Source organism: Sinocyclocheilus rhinocerous, unplaced genomic scaffold (genome assembly GCF_001515625.1).
Source record: "Sinocyclocheilus rhinocerous isolate Xijiao unplaced genomic scaffold, SAMN03320098_v1.1 scaffold790, whole genome shotgun sequence".
Taxonomy (NCBI): Eukaryota; Metazoa; Chordata; class Actinopteri; order Cypriniformes; family Cyprinidae; genus Sinocyclocheilus; species Sinocyclocheilus rhinocerous.
In genome coordinates, this window is record NW_015666971.1 from 206,311 (window position 1) to 222,190 (window position 15,880).

Sequence of the window (15,880 nt, forward strand, 5' to 3'; positions counted from 1 at the left end):
TTCTAACTCTTTTTACTTCTTTCTATTGTCCTTTTTTTTTATTACTTCCTTCCTAGAGTCCATTGGTTGAGGGTTTCTCAAGATACTCATCAAATTTACCTGAACTAATCAATATAATTGTGTTTCTTATGGATTGGTGTCTTTTTAAAGGTGAATTTGTGTAATTTCTGCACCAAACGAAATTGTACAAATGTTTCCAAACAGATTTCCTAAAGTCTCCTAGCACATTTTCTCATCCCCGTCTTCCATTGTTATGATAAACAGATAGTCCTGTCCCAAACTCACAGTACAAGTTGGACCGCTCAAACAAACAAGAGCAATGTTTTGCAAACTTACACATGGTTTACTTATATTTTCTTTGCATGTTAAACTGGAATTGGGTTATTGTAACATTGCAAAAACTACACACTTCACCATTAAATAATATGTTTTCGTTCCTTAAAGCGTGCACTTTCTGGCTAGGGTCTTAGCACCCTATAGGTCCCACAGGGAAGAGGCTTACAGGGAGAGGTAAAACATCCTGTGGTGGCATAGAAAACGCCTGTGTAACTGGAAGACCTAGTTTTGATAGATACCTTTGATTTGTCCAGTTGTTTGATTGTTTTTGTCAATTGACAAATGGATAGGCTTGATACTTATTCCAAGTGCCCTGTAGAAGTGGTCCTGTAGACTCCAATTGTTTGTGAATGTCGTAGCCAGAGAATGACACACATACTGGCCCCAAAAATCTATTTTAATATTTAAGGCATACTTACATATGCATGTATGTCAAACTAAATGGCATTTGTCAATTTTATTTAAAAAAACATTTTTTAAAACACACCCGCACTTTTAAGCTAAATGCAGTTGATATTTTGTTAGCTAATGCACTGAAGTTCATATGAAGTGTGGCTTTTGGAGGCCACTGTATCAAGTAGAGTTATTGTAGTTTTATCTCTGCCCAGTTCTTGATGAGTCTTTCTCTGTTTAACACACTCTGGTTTCTAATCAACTCTAAATTTATGCTCCTCTCTCTGCATGTTCTTCTCCTTTCTAGGTTTACTGCAGTCTCTTTGTGAACCGTTTGTGTGCATTGCCTCTCAACCGCTAATGCTAACTCTGTGTTTGAGTTGTTTGCACAGTCACTTATTGCTGCATGCCTGACATGTGGTTAGCCCTGATATGGCCTGATGTAGCTGGAGTAATTTGAGCTTGGAGGGCCTAGCAGTGCCCATCACTTATTACTAAGCTGGCATCGAATTGACCCTGTGAAGATGCTAAGATAAAGTTAACAAGTATTAAAAGATTAGTTCATCCAGAATTAAAATTTTGTCATCATTACTCAGCCTTATGTCGTTCCAAAACCCATATGACTTTCTTCTGTGGAACACACAAGATATATATGTATCATGATTTTTTTTTTTTCCATGCATGGTAGTAAATGTGGACTGAGACTTTCAAAAAAAAAAAAAAAAACTGGGGGGGGTTTTTTGCTTTTGAAAAGTATAATGCACTTATTGCTGCATGCCTGACATGTGGTTAGCCCTGATATGGCCTGATGTAGCTGGAGTAATTTGAGCTTGGAGGGCCTAGCAGTGCCCATCACTTATTACTAAGCTGGCATCGAATTGACCCTGTGAAGATGCTAAGATAAAGTTAACAAGTATTAAAAGATTAGTTCATCCAGAATTAAAATTTTGTCATCATTACTCAGCCTTATGTCGTTCCAAAACCCATATGACTTTCTTCTGTGGAACACACAAGATATATATGTATCATGATTTTTTTTTTTTCCATGCATGGTAGTAAATGTGGACTGAGACTTTCAAAAAAAAAAAAAAAAACTGGTGTGTGTTATTTGCTGGAAGTGTTAGTTCTCAAATCTTATTCATTTGTATTCATTCATTTAAAAAAAAACACCACTGGTGCATAACACCAGGTTTCTGTCCTTACTAACGTGACAAGACAAGTATTTTTATTTGTGAAGATTTTAACAAAAGAGATCTGTAGCCGAGGGGAAAAATTTTTTTTTAGTGAATGATCGTATTGCTTTTTGGGATGAACTAGTCCTTTAACATGATCATACAGATCAATCTACAATCCTTATTCTAATTACTGCTGAATGAAGCGGCATGCCAGTAAGTGACTGTACACTTCTGTGTTCGCTTGAGGGCATGTGTTTGATAATGTGTGTGTTTGTGTTCAGTGTGGCCTCCGCCATGCAGACGCCTGCTGACTCCCGATACGAGCGTCTCACCTCTGTGTCCAGCTCAGTCGACTTTGAGCAAAGGGACAATGTAAGTAGCTTGCAAGGTCATTAATGTGGATGCCCATGACTATGTTCAGAATGGAATACACTAGTCTACTTTGTTAAAATATGTATGTAAAACAGCATTCAGTATGCTGCAATGGGCATCAAACTTTAGTTTGCTACATAGAAACTTCTAAATACATCTGAGTTGTACATTCAGAGAATATTCAACATATAGGATTAAACACATTAGATATTTTATGCGCATTACTAAATAGTAAAATGATACTGTGTAAATGCCCATTCACACCAAGAACTATAACTACATTATAAAGATAACTATATTAGTAACTCAAAGAAAACATCACAGTGTGCAGTGTTCTAGTCATTTTTAATGTTTCTAGAGTGAGCCATGTTTGAATAAAGGCTTTTTAACATTTTGGAACTGGAAGAAGTGCCTTGGATCCGTAGTTTCTATAGATATAACTATATTAGTGTCCACACCAACACACAATAACATTCTGTTTATCATAATGTTGATATTATGTTGACATGCTGCAGTTATGTCATCTGCCACTTTGAATCTTCAAGCAATTTAAAGCCGAGTGGATTCTGATTCACTGTAAATATTTTTATCGTTCATCAGTTACTGTAGAAACATTAGTTCTGAAAGTGATTCTAACAATATCCAGTATCCTTATCAGGGATATTATTTATAAAACCAAAGCATAAAATAAGTTATTTATTTCAGTTAACGGCTAATTTATTTCAGCTAGTTGCCAAGGCATAATTTCTAATTTTTTTGTTTTACTTAAAGTACTAAAATAACTAAAACTAAAATAAAAATTAATAAAACCTATATAGACATTAAAAAAAAAATGACAATAACACACTTACAAAATTCCTCAAATTAAAATGAAAAAGGAAAATATAAAAATAAAAGCTAATTCAAAATATTAATAAAAACTATATTATATCTATGATACTAAAATAACACTGACTTATTATAATAGTTACATAGTTATATAATGGTGTGGCATAAAATAAGTTATTTATTTCAGTTAACAGCTAATTTATTTCAGCTAGTTGCCAAGGCATAATTTCTCATTTTTTTGTTTTACTTAAAGTACTAAAATAACAAAAACTAAAATAAAAATTAATAAAACCTATATAGACATTAAAAATTTTTTTTACAATAACACTCCTCAAAAATTCCTCAAATTAAAATGAAAAAGGAAAATATAAAAATAAAAATAAAAGCTAATTCAAAATATTAATAAAAACTATATTATATCTATGATACTAAAATAACACTGACTTATTATAATAGTTACATAGTTATATAATGGTGTGGACTTCCCTATTCTCATAGAATTAGAATGGTTATTAAAACTTTATAGTTATAGATATTGTTACAATTATCGTCCTTGTGTACAGACCTTAAGGCTATATCTGCAATGCTCTTTATGTGAAAGTCAAAGCAGCACATAAGTCGAGAGGTGCAAGCCTCTCAAGAGTCATTTGAAAGGGAGATCATTCTCTAAATAGAAGATGAACTTGAGCGCATTACATCATCCCGGTTTCTGTCCATATAGAAAATCTGCATATTGTTCACAGTATACATACGTACTACAAAAGTATTAAAGGTGCTATAAAAGTTTGCCATTCTGAACATACCCTTTGTCTTCCTTGCTCATGTATTCACTCTTTCACGCTCATGTTCACACAGTCTGAAAAGCGCACGCTTTTGTCATCTACTATAGCTCTGTCCTCCTTAATGCACACACACCTGTGCATTTCATAATAGAACACACGCCTTTTGACAGCCGTTTGTTTGCCTCTCCCTTCCCTGCTGTGATCTGGAATAACTGCACTTATGTAAACTGGTGTCACGTGCACCCACGCTGCCTCTAACAACTCCTTAAACTGCATTAGAGACTGTTAATGTCTCTAAAGGTGATGATACACAGGGCAACTTCTTGAGCAATGTTGCCGTCAGCGGGCAACCAGGTGAGACACAGTGCCCACAACCAATCTAAAGTATCCAGATAGAAATTTGTTGGCCATTTTCAATGGGAAAGTGTCCAAGCAACATTGCCCCGTATATCATCACCTTCAATGTTGAGGTGACTGACAGACAACAGTTAGAGTGCAGTGAATATGATGTTCTTTTCTTTGTCTCCGTTATAGGGCTTCTGTGCCTGGCTAACCGCCATCTTCAGGATAAAGTGAGTCCTTTCTGCATTTACTTTATGAACATACTGTAACTACTGAAATTAAGACTTCCTAATTATTCCAACTGTGCTAAAACATCTCATTGGATTGCTGATCATAAAACCCCAGTATATTAACGCATAACCACATTTACATGTCAGCAGTTCCCAGGGTCCTTTACAAGTTAGAAGTAGAAGGACGCAAGATAGATACTACCATTCCTAAACACCGGAGCAAAATTATTTCAGTTGTTATATAAGAAGATTAAAGCTAAAAGTTTAGTATTATATTATATTATACTATATTCACTGTTATGCACTGTAATCAGATTTTCATCAAATATTTCATTTATAGTGTTTATATGGTGAACTGAATATTGTGCTTGTTTAATGAAATATTAATAGATTATTTTATTATTATTTATTAATATTTTTTGTTTTGTTTGCAAAACTGAACAGACTAGAATAGAACATTTTCTTTCTTTTTTTTTTTTCTTTTTTTGAAGTGATGATAATAATAGTAAATGTAAATCCGAAGCAAATGCATTATAGTTGGGTTTAAAGGTATATTGCTTGTTTTAAGGTATATTGCTTTGTGAATATGGCATTTACCCATTATTCAAATGAAGTTTAAGACAACTGGCTAAAAATGTTAATGTTATACTGACATATCTCTCTCACCTTTACAGAGATGATGAGATCAGGGAGAAGTGTGGTGAGGATTCCGTGCACTACCTCTCATTCCAGCGGCACATCATTGGTCTGTTGGTAGTGGTGGGCGTGCTCTCCGTGGGCATCGTCCTGCCCGTCAACTTCTCAGGAGACCTATTAGGTGAGTCAGAAAAGTTTGAGAACGAGTCATCTAGGATTACACATCTGAACACAGCCATTCGAGTTTCGCTTCCTGTAGTTTATATGACTAAAGACTCCCTATGACCCATTTCTTATCTTCTCTTTCTCCAGAAAATAATGCCTACAGTTTTGGGCGAACTACAATAGCCAACTTAAAATCTGGGTAAGCCCGGGTAATATGACACTATGAAATAACTCTTGAATGACTGTTGATGAATGAATCATCCATTTGTTTTTGCTCTCTTTCAGTAATAACCTGCTATGGCTGCACACTACATTTGCCTTCTTATATCTGTTACTGACTGTGTACAGCATGAGGAGACACACATCAAAGATGCACTACAAAGAGGACGACTTGGTGAGCAGAGACAACTTCACCAAAACACTGCACAGAAATGTTCTGGGTTCAATACAAGTTCCAATCTACGGCATATTTGTCATAATGTTCTTTACCACATAAAATAATCATAATAAACATAACATATGAGCATCACATTTCTGGTTTTAAGCCCTCCAGAACACTGGCCCATTTTAAAGTTTTACCTCAGTTGTAAGTGCCTTACAGTAACCACAATTTGTATCGAACCAGGAACATTCATTTATTTTCAGATTTTAACCTAAACCCATATTCATCATTACTCAAATATTTCTCTTTCCCGCTATGGACCTTAATCAGAGTAAACATCCCACTGCAACCCACTTTACTTGCATAATCTAGCATATTTTTGAGTGAAACGGGATATTTAACACGAAAAAAAAAAATGAAGAGTGGAACTTGGGAATTGATTGGGTTAAAAAAAAAAATGAAAAAGTGGTTGCAAAAAAAAGGTTGATGATGGTGAAGTTCCAGATGAAAGACTGCAATATATATATATATATATATTATAATGTGCACAGATGAATCGTCAAACAATGTAAAACTGCTTGGTTATTTCAATATTTTTAACAATGCAAACAGACTGTACGTCTGTCTCTTCACAGACTCATACTTGGTGTCAAATGAAATATGTCTCTCCTGACTAAGGTTCATAGTTTAGTGCTGTGTAATATTGCTCTGTTAATGGGGATTAACATAGAGCATCAATCAATATTATAGTTGAAAGGATAATAAATAAACTCTGATGTCTCCAAATTGTCTCCATTCACAGGTGAAACGCACTTTATTCATTAACGGGATCGCAAAATATGCAGAAGAGAGTCAAATAAAGCAGCATTTCGAGTAAGTTCTTACTGAAAATGCGCATTTTATGTCACAGTGTTAATTAGGATATGCCTTCCCATCAGCTGTAAGGGTGAAGTGTGTATTTATGCACCTGTATGACTCGCTTTCCTTTGTAGAACATTCAAAGAAAATATTTTGATAAATGTCTAATCCAAGTCAGTGGGGTCCAGTGTTGTCTGCTGAACCATTTGTTGGATCTCATTTTGTGTTCTGCATAAGTAAGTCATTCAGTTTTGGAATGACATGAGGGAGAGTAAATAATGACAGATTATTTTTCATTTTTGGGTGGACTATCCCTTTAAGATTCCCCAATCTTAGTCCTGAGACGTGGCCCACGTAAGACAATGACAAACTTTTTTGTTTTAATTGGTCTAAAGTGGTCATGTGGCTACAAGATGCTCAGCGTGTCCATCCACTCAGTTTAACTAATCTCATTTACTGCTAAAGAATGTGCGGGGACAATACATGTCTTTAACTACTTCTGAGTCAAGGATTTCTAGTATAAGGCTGTGGGGCCAAAGTGACAATTGAGAAAGAGAAATGAGGATGTGTAGATAGAGGACAGGGAGGAAGAAAAGAGCAAACACAAATGAGAGCAGAACAGATATCAGACTCACAGACGTCTCAAAGCATATTGCAGTCTGTCCTACTGCAGCCAACTGGGAAAAGAGTCATCAGTCCTTTAGACTCCCACAGATCTATTACTTTAGGACGGATGGAAATTTTGACTTAATAGTGTACACATTATACTCCACTAATGTCTTCAGTGTTGTCTGTACATCATCTCACAGAGACTGCTGTGTCATTATTTAAAAAGCCTACCAATTTGTTGTATGCCAGTCTACTATTTTGGTACCATTGATTTTAGATTTACTCACCCTTATGCATCGCATAAAAAGAAACAGTGGCTGGTCATTTTACATGTCGGTCAGTTTCTTCCTGTCTAAGTGAGCCATTCTTGGCCCGCGTAAAGTACAGTGTGCGCCAGACAATACTGAAGCCTGGCTCCTGCAAGTTTTGTCTCTCTTACACTTTTTTTCTCCTTTTCATCTCTTTGTGTTCATATCCAGGAAAGCATATGAAAACTGTGTGGTTCTGGATGCTCGCATTTGTTACGACGTTGCCAAGCTTATGTCCCTGGAGTCTGAAAGGTACAAATTTTACAAGCTTAGTTTAGACAAGTTTCAGTCACCATTTTAAGTACTGTACACAAGGAACTTTCTATGAATAAGGTACAGATTTGTGTCCGATTCCTTTTTTTAAACAGTATTTTATATAGTTACATTTTCATGTTTTTACTGTACATTGCTACATTGACAATCACCCAAACCTAAGTTTTAAGCCTCATTTAAATAAAAAATAATAATAAAATGACTCCTTTACTATTTATTTTGACCTCTTGAGGTCAAACTAAACAGTATTTTCTGTCTGAACAACATTCTGCTTTCAATGACCCTTTGATGAAAAAGAACAAAAATTGACTTAAATTGACCTTAAATTGTACCTTCTTTATGGAAATTGCAACTAAAATGTTTTGGAAGTAAACTTCACAGTCAGGCTCAATTCAATGTTCTTGACTTTGTCTTATTCAGGAAAAAGGCAGAACGCAGCAAAAAGTTCTACACAGACCTGATGGCCAAGGAGCACATCCCCACTATGATTAACCCCAAACCCTGCGGCCACCTCTGCTGCTGCATCATCGCGGGCTGCGAGCAGGTCAGGTCAAATCCAGTATAACCTCTCAAGTTTCAACCCAAAGTGTTTTGAATAGTAGTGGGTTTCTAGATCTCTCATTGGTAAATGACTGATCATGCATTTCACTTCACATTCAAATATAAATCAGAAATGCATGAACTGTCATCATGAATACACAACTTTTTCCCATCAGACACGCAGTCAGTGTGTCACATCCTCTGTCTCGTGTTCTGCCTGTAGCTTCATTATATTTACAGTCAGGATGATGTACGCTCTGCTGCTGTGAGACATGTTCAACATCAGCACAGGTTTATTCAGCAGCTCCTAAGCTACTTATTAGATAAACAGATTTCCCATTTGTCACTAGTCATTTTTCTGTAGCACTTCATGTCCCCCTGCTGGCCGATGACTGGAATGCTGTAGTCAGTATGGCTGCTGGAAAAACAAGCTCTTAACTGGCAGGCTTACAAAGCATTAAAGGGGTCATATGATGCTTTTTTAAAGATCATTATTTTGTGTATTTGGTGTAATAGAATATGTTGACATGCGGTTTGTTGATTAATTGTTGACTTGAAGCATTGAGAAGTAACAGAATTCAAAGGGACAGTCACCTGACGTTAACACTGTAAAGCCCGACATATGAAATAATAGTCAAATAAATCTCAAATAAAATTAAAAAAAGTTTGCATATGTGTTTTTGTTGAGTTGATCTTATTTGATACATCAGGCAGAAAAAAATCAGAAGGAAAAACCTCCTCCGTTTTATTCAGAGGCCCAAACTGAGCAAAAATATGCAATTTGGTGCAGATGCTGATATTTATATGGCCAAAAAGTAAGATAAAATGAAGATTATATATAAATGAATGTCTTTAAAATCAAGTGCATTTTAACTCTTGTAATGCTAATCCATTCCTGCAGGAAGAGGCTGTGAACTACTACACTAAGCTGGAGGCCAAACTGAAGGAAGAATACAGAAAAGAACGAGAAAAAGTCAACACTAAACCTCTGGGAATGGCTTTTGTTACCTTCCAGAATGAAGCCATGACATCCCTGTAAGTCTAATAGACGTTTTGGTCTTTGTGTGTGAATAAAACGCTAACCAAAGAGTATCATTGTGGTACTAGCTGTTCTTAGAGGTAAAATTGCACATGAATATTGTGATCATTCAGTATCATGGTATTACCTTCTGATATCATCATGTTACCATCACAATACTTTACCAGAAGGAAAAATCATATTAATATCTGATTTTTTACCCTTCCCAGCATCCTGAAAGATTTTAACGCATGTCAGTGTCACGGCTGTCACTGTCGACGAGAGCCAAAGTCCTCCCCCTTCAGCAGCCTTCTCAACACGTACAACTGGACAGTCACATATGCTCCAGATCCACAGAACGTTTACTGGTAACATCCTCATCCTAAATCTCATGAATTCATTATGAGCGTAGTCTCACAGAGCTAGACTTTGGACATAAAGTGGGATCCACTTTGCTGTTTCATTCTGGCCAAGAAATACCCACTTAGACAGGAAAGACTGACCACAGTTAGTTGTTTTTACATGCATGTAAATCTGAAATCGATGATTCCAGAATAATAATTCATTCTGAGCTGGATCTATAATGCATATTATTGCTAAATGATATTGCTATTTCATATGCAATATGCATTAGATTGTGCAGGTTTGTGGGCTATTTTTGGAGACCGTGATCAAGTTGCATATTGTTTCAAAGTAGATTTACAGAACATCATGATGTTAATGTTTATAATATCTTAATATCTTCATGCCTTATAGTTGCATTTAGCAGATTAGGGCTGTGCGATAATATAGTTTACATTTTGCAATGATACAATCAACCTATATTGCTTGATTGCTATACTATGTTGCAATATAGTATATATCGGCCAACACAAGTATACTGTGTGTATGTGGATAAATTTGTACATAATGGCATATTCAACTTTATATAAAGAGCTGGACGATAATATAGTATAATAAAACAAAAAATCAGCAGGTGAGATTTGATATACAAGTATATATTCCTTTACGTGAGTGTACTATATGTATGCAAATAAAGTTGGATAAATAATATATATTCAACTTTACATATAGAGCTATATGATAATACAGTTTACAGTTTTGCAACAATATAAACAATCATGCTGGTGAGATTTGCTATATAGTATAGATTGCTCTATGTGAGTATACTGTATGTTTGCAGGTAATGGTGGATGTACTATACTGTGGGGAAGTCGTGGCCTAATGGTTAGAGAGTTGGACTCGTAACCCAAAGGTTGCGAGTTCGAGTCTCGTACCGGCAGGGATTGTAGGTGGGGGGAGTGAATGTGCAGCGCTCTCTCCCACCTTCAATACCACGACTGAGCAAAAAAATGGCTGCCCACTGCTCCGGGTGTGTGTTCACTTTGGATGGGATAAATGCAGAGCACTAATTCCGAGTATACTTTATATATAAGAATCGAGTGGTTGAGATTTGCTATATAGTACATACCACTTAACGTGAGTGTACTGTATGTATCCAGTAGGGCTGGGCGATATAGCTAAAAAATTTATATCTTGATATGTTTCAAAATTTTGACAGTCATTGATATATATCAATATTCTTCCATTTGCTCCATGAAAAAAACATGATCTTTGGAGAACAGCTATTGAAAAACATCTGATGTGTAACATTATATTAGTTCTATGCATTACAGTAGGTCTTAATATATAGACCGTCTGTCTCATTAATGTTAATCAAACAATAAAAGAAAAGAGGGAATCACTCGCTGCTCTTGATTGAACTACTTGATTTGTAATGAATACATTACATATAGACTATGCAGTGATTTTTACATTTGATTATTTGTTTTTCTTACCTGAATGATTCTGTTTAGATGTAAAATGAAGAAAGTAAAGCAGTGTTAATTTAATTAGTTTCTTATATTTGTACTACTGTTTAAAGTAACAAAAATATATTATGATTAATATAGTTATTATTATTATTAAGAAAAAAATTGGAGGAAAAGATGCATCATGATGCATCAAGAATCGTTTTATAGTCGAATCATTACCCTCCAAATCGTAATCGAATCGAATCATGAGGCAAGTGAAGATTCACACATCTTCTGTGATTGGTCAAAACACCCCACATGGTGCATTGTGGGATCATGGAAAAAAAGTTGAACATATATTTTGTCCATATCATTTTGAAGGTTTTTTTTTAATAGAGAATGGGAAAATTACAATAACTCATTATTGAACATTTGCTCATTGTGACTCATTTTGCCAGCACGGGTCACATATAGTAGTTGTATAATTCATTACATAAATCGTGACTCGTACCTTGTTTTTCACAGGGAGCATTTGTCCACTGGTGGCCTCAACTGGTGGCTCCGCTGCTTTATCATCAACTGCTTTCTCTTCATCTTGCTCTTCTTCCTCACCACCCCTGCCATCATCATCTCCACCATGGACAAGTTCAACGTCACCAAACCCGTGGAGTACCTGAACGTAAGGAGTCTGTTAAACTGGGTGTTAATGAGCATCAAATGCAGTGTGATTATTGGGTCATGATTCTGTCACTCATCACCTCCCTTCCTTCCCCCATGTCTATTCCTCCAGAACCCTATCATCACTCAGTTCTTCCCCACCCTGCTGTTGTGGTGCTTCTCGGCCCTTCTCCCCACCATCGTCTACTACTCCGCCTTCTTTGAGGCCCACTGGACACGGTACAATGCCAAATTCTGTATATCCATGTATATCCATTTTTATGACCTAGAACTAAACCATTTTCTGGTGGTCCCAAGCTCAAAATATACATGACTTTTCCTTTTAGATCTGGAGAGAACAGAACCACCATGCACAAATGCTACACGTTCCTCATCTTCATGGTTCTGCTGCTGCCATCTCTAGGACTGAGCAGGTATTTTATAACACTCGGTTTACATAGAAAAGTTAGAAATACAGCTGTTATGCTAGACAAAATACAGTTATCCCATCCTAGCTTTTAAAATGCCTTAAAATAGCACTGACTGAAAATAGTATTACATTTTCGAGACATATTATATTCAGGTATTTCGTATTAGGTATCAACATTCATCAGCAATATTTCACAAAACTGTTACTTAGTCCTAATTTTACGTTGTTTTATTAAGTAATATGTTCCTGAATAAACAACCTTTCAACAAAAGGCTGAAAATTACCAACCATTAAGTTTTTGACATAACATGCTAATTTGTGCGATTTGTATATTTTAACTTGAAATAATAGTAATTTGTATCATTGAAAAATCTTTTTCAATACAAATATTGCCTTTTTGTGTATTTTCACATCAAAAAGATTCTTTCTGATTATAGGAAATGGAAAACATCTAAACTTTTTATCCTGGTTGTGTTTGCCGTGTTGCCTCATTTCTCATTTGTATTAAACATTTCACATAATCTTTTCCAAAATGCAGTTTGGATGTTTTCTTCCGCTGGCTCTTTGACAAGAAATTCCTCGACGAGGCAAAAGTCCGATTCGAGTAAGTCCATGAGAGGATTTGCAGCTCTAAAATCCTGTGTCACAGGGGTTGTTGTTACGAAAACATTTGGTTTATGCATATTAAAGTTTTATGGCTTGATTTCTTTTTTGTCTCTATTAGGTGTGTCTTCCTTCCAGATAATGGAGCTTTCTTTGTGAACTATGTCATTGCGTCTGCCTTCATTGGTAATGCCATGGACCTGTTACGCATTCCTTATTTCCTTATGTACATGATCCGGCTGTGTCTGGCACGTTCAGCTGCCGAGAGGCGCAACGTGAAGAAGGTCTGTAGAGTTTCAAGTACAACGGTCATTATACTCACCCTTACTGTTACGCTATTATGCTCAATAACTCATATCCTCATGCATGGTTCCATTTTGTTACAGCATCAAGCTTATGAGTTCCAGTTTGGAGCTGCTTACGCCTGGATGATGAACGTCTTTACTGTGGTCATGACCTACAGCATCACCTGTCCAATTATTGTACCATTTGGTGAGAGACATTTCTCGCTGAAGAACTATAAAGAATTCTGGCATCATGGTGGCACGTTTAACACAGTACGATTTTAATTTTGTCTGCAGGACTGATGTACATGCTACTGAAGCACCTGGTGGACAGGTATAACATGTATTATGCCTACCTGCCCTCCAAACTGGATAAGAAAATCCACTCTGGAGCTGTCAACCAGGTAGTGGCAGCACCCATCCTCTGCCTTTTCTGGCTGCTCTTCTTCTCTACTGTCCGTACAGGTAAGTCAATGGCAGATAGTGGGTCTGTTCTAAACCCTAGCAAGCTGCCTACCTACACAGCATTTTAGGCATCATAGGCACACTGTGTGGATGCAATGATAGTTCCAAACAGTAGGCAGCAAGGTTGCTCACTTGCACTTGGAGAGTATTGTGGCCCAGTGGAAAACCAGGTTGAGAATCAGTGCTCTAGATGTAACTGTAGAAAGATTATTGTCATAACTCTAAAATGATTTTTCTTCCTCTTCTCTGTTCTAATGTGATTTTTGTTCTCTTCTCTCTTGATTTCCTTGTTACATTTTAAAGGTTTTGTTGCTCCGACATCAATGTTTACCTTTGTGGTTCTGATCATCACCATCATCATTTGCCTCTCCCATGTCGTCTTCGGTCATTTCAGATACCTCAGTGCGCACAATTACAAGGTCAGAAATAGCTCTGTCTGTTTGATTATTTGTTTTTTATAAATAAATCCAAGCACAGAACTTTCTCTAATCTGCAGTGTGATTTTTCCTGAATTCTCTACAGATCGACATGGACGGTGTGGACAATGGACGACCACCAGATTCATCTCAACCTGTTAAGTCTGTGGTAAGTTTTAATAATCACATCAGTGTCTCACACATCATGAGCACGAAAGCTTTATTACACCCCTAATTTTTAGCATTAACAGTATTTATTTAGTAGTTATTCATCTGGCATCAACAAAATTCGATATTGTCACATCTGATTTTTTCCCACTTTACATCTTCTCTCTTTGTATTCTATATCAGCAGACGTATGTCGCCCAAGTGCTACAGGACCCAAACACAGACGAGACGGGAAGTGGCGAGGACGAGGGGCAGGGGTCATCGCAGGATGAGGAGGGGGTGAACGAGGGTGATTTCCAATCAGGAGAGGACAGCCTTATTGAGAACGAGGTGCACCAGTGACCCAGGCAGGGTCACGCTATGTGCTGAACTTGGCAGGACTTTAACATGATCAAACGGAGATCCACTACACCTCACTTCACTTACTGAGCGTGTGAATCCATCACAGCTGACAGCTAAAACACTCATTTATCATTGAGGCTTGGAGACAGGATGGCCAATTGTCAAGAATTTGGAGTGGCTTGTGATTGTACTCCACCTATTTGAAACGGAGTTTCACAGTTCTTCTTTACATTGGTTACCCTGTTTGTACGGCATAGTGTTGTCAAAAGTACCGACCGCGATACCAGTCGATACTGAAATTTTAAAAACGACAATTTCCCGCTAACATTTGAGCGCTATTGAGCAGATTCTTAAACACCGCTGATTGGCCATTGTGTTCAAGTGCTCAACAGATAAGACTGTGATTGGCAACAATGGTCATCGCTTCACGCTCTTCACCGAGCTCTTACACAGATACACACGGGAGCGTTTGAAAGCTGCGTCTATCAGAAGATCCCTAATATATCTGCACATAGACGGATCCTCTGATAGACGCAGCTTTCAAACGCCCCCGTGTGCTTCTGTGTGAGCGCTTGGTGAAGAGCGTGAAGCGATGATCATTGTAGCCAATCACAGTCATATCTGTTGAGCACTTGAACACAATGGCCAATCAGCGGTGTTTAAGAATCCGCTCAACAGCGCTCAAATGTTAGCGGGAAATAGACGTTTTTAAAATTTCAGCACCGACTGGTATCACGGTCGGTACTTTTGACAACACTAGTATGGCGTTTGGTAGATACCGAGTTTCTTGCCGTTACAAGCGCATGTCTAGTAAATAAGACCAAAAACAGTAATGATTACTCATAATTTGCAATTAAAAATTTTAATTTACCTATGTTATGATTAATTAAAACAGATATAGTGCTATCTCAGCTGGGCAAGAAAATTGTATATTAGGGTGGATTTCACATATACACTTACAGTCTCCAAACCTTTTACATAAAGAAAATATTAAAAGATTTCTTCTTAGGAAAAGAGTTACGTAGAATAATGTTCAGTTAACAGTTTGGTGACAGTTAAAAGCAAAATTAGATATATATGGCAACTATGATTTAATCAATCAGAATCAAGTATTTCAGACAGCCATGTGATCATTTACAATCATTTGTTTTTAAAGCCCTAGCAACACCATTTCATGTTTACCATCTGTAGTACATAAAAACAGATAGGCCCAAAACATTTCAGTGATGGTGAATCACTATCACAATTTATCAAATTTTGTGAGAAATCATATGTATTAGAAATGCTTGTGGAATAAACATCAGTCAGCATGACTGATTCAGTTTTGATTTGTTATTTTCTTTGTCCCAGCTGAAATGGCACTACAGCACGATGTATTTGAAGATGAGCAAATTAATGCAACTTTCATTCTTCTCTACCAAAGCCAATGTATTCAACATGAAGACCATTACTAGTTCCTCTTGTATTAGTAATTG

At 36.7% G+C, this 15,880-nt stretch overlaps 1 protein-coding gene across 6 annotated transcripts in view; it reads left to right on the top strand.

Annotated features, from left to right (window-relative positions):
* LOC107733349 (CSC1-like protein 2) overlaps positions 1-14,722 on the top strand; it is a 36,470-nt gene extending 21,748 nt beyond the window's left edge. For 3 of the 6 annotated variants that reach the window (XM_016544943.1, XM_016544944.1, XM_016544945.1), the window contains 20 exons: positions 2,186-2,276; positions 4,421-4,458; positions 5,133-5,275; positions 5,407-5,458; positions 5,545-5,653; positions 6,444-6,514; positions 7,588-7,668; positions 8,110-8,233; positions 9,131-9,264; positions 9,478-9,615; positions 11,566-11,719; positions 11,831-11,937; positions 12,045-12,131; positions 12,666-12,731; positions 12,852-13,014; positions 13,117-13,222; positions 13,312-13,479; positions 13,783-13,898; positions 14,002-14,064; positions 14,247-14,722. In XM_016544943.1, the coding sequence (XP_016400429.1) occupies positions 2,186-2,276; positions 4,421-4,458; positions 5,133-5,275; positions 5,407-5,458; positions 5,545-5,653; positions 6,444-6,514; positions 7,588-7,668; positions 8,110-8,233; positions 9,131-9,264; positions 9,478-9,615; positions 11,566-11,719; positions 11,831-11,937; positions 12,045-12,131; positions 12,666-12,731; positions 12,852-13,014; positions 13,117-13,222; positions 13,312-13,479; positions 13,783-13,898; positions 14,002-14,064; positions 14,247-14,405 (2,170 nt within the window). In that variant the 3' untranslated portion in view covers positions 14,406-14,722. Of the gene's footprint in view, positions 1-444; positions 511-2,185; positions 2,277-4,420; positions 4,459-5,132; positions 5,276-5,406; positions 5,459-5,544; positions 5,654-6,443; positions 6,515-7,587; positions 7,669-8,109; positions 8,234-9,130; positions 9,265-9,477; positions 9,616-11,565; positions 11,720-11,830; positions 11,938-12,044; positions 12,132-12,665; positions 12,732-12,851; positions 13,015-13,116; positions 13,223-13,311; positions 13,480-13,782; positions 13,899-14,001; positions 14,065-14,246 lie in introns of all 6 variants that reach the window. The other 3 variants (XM_016544941.1, XM_016544940.1, XM_016544942.1) reach the window with 2 other exon arrangements.
* Positions 14,723-15,880: the final 1,158 nt, after the last annotated feature.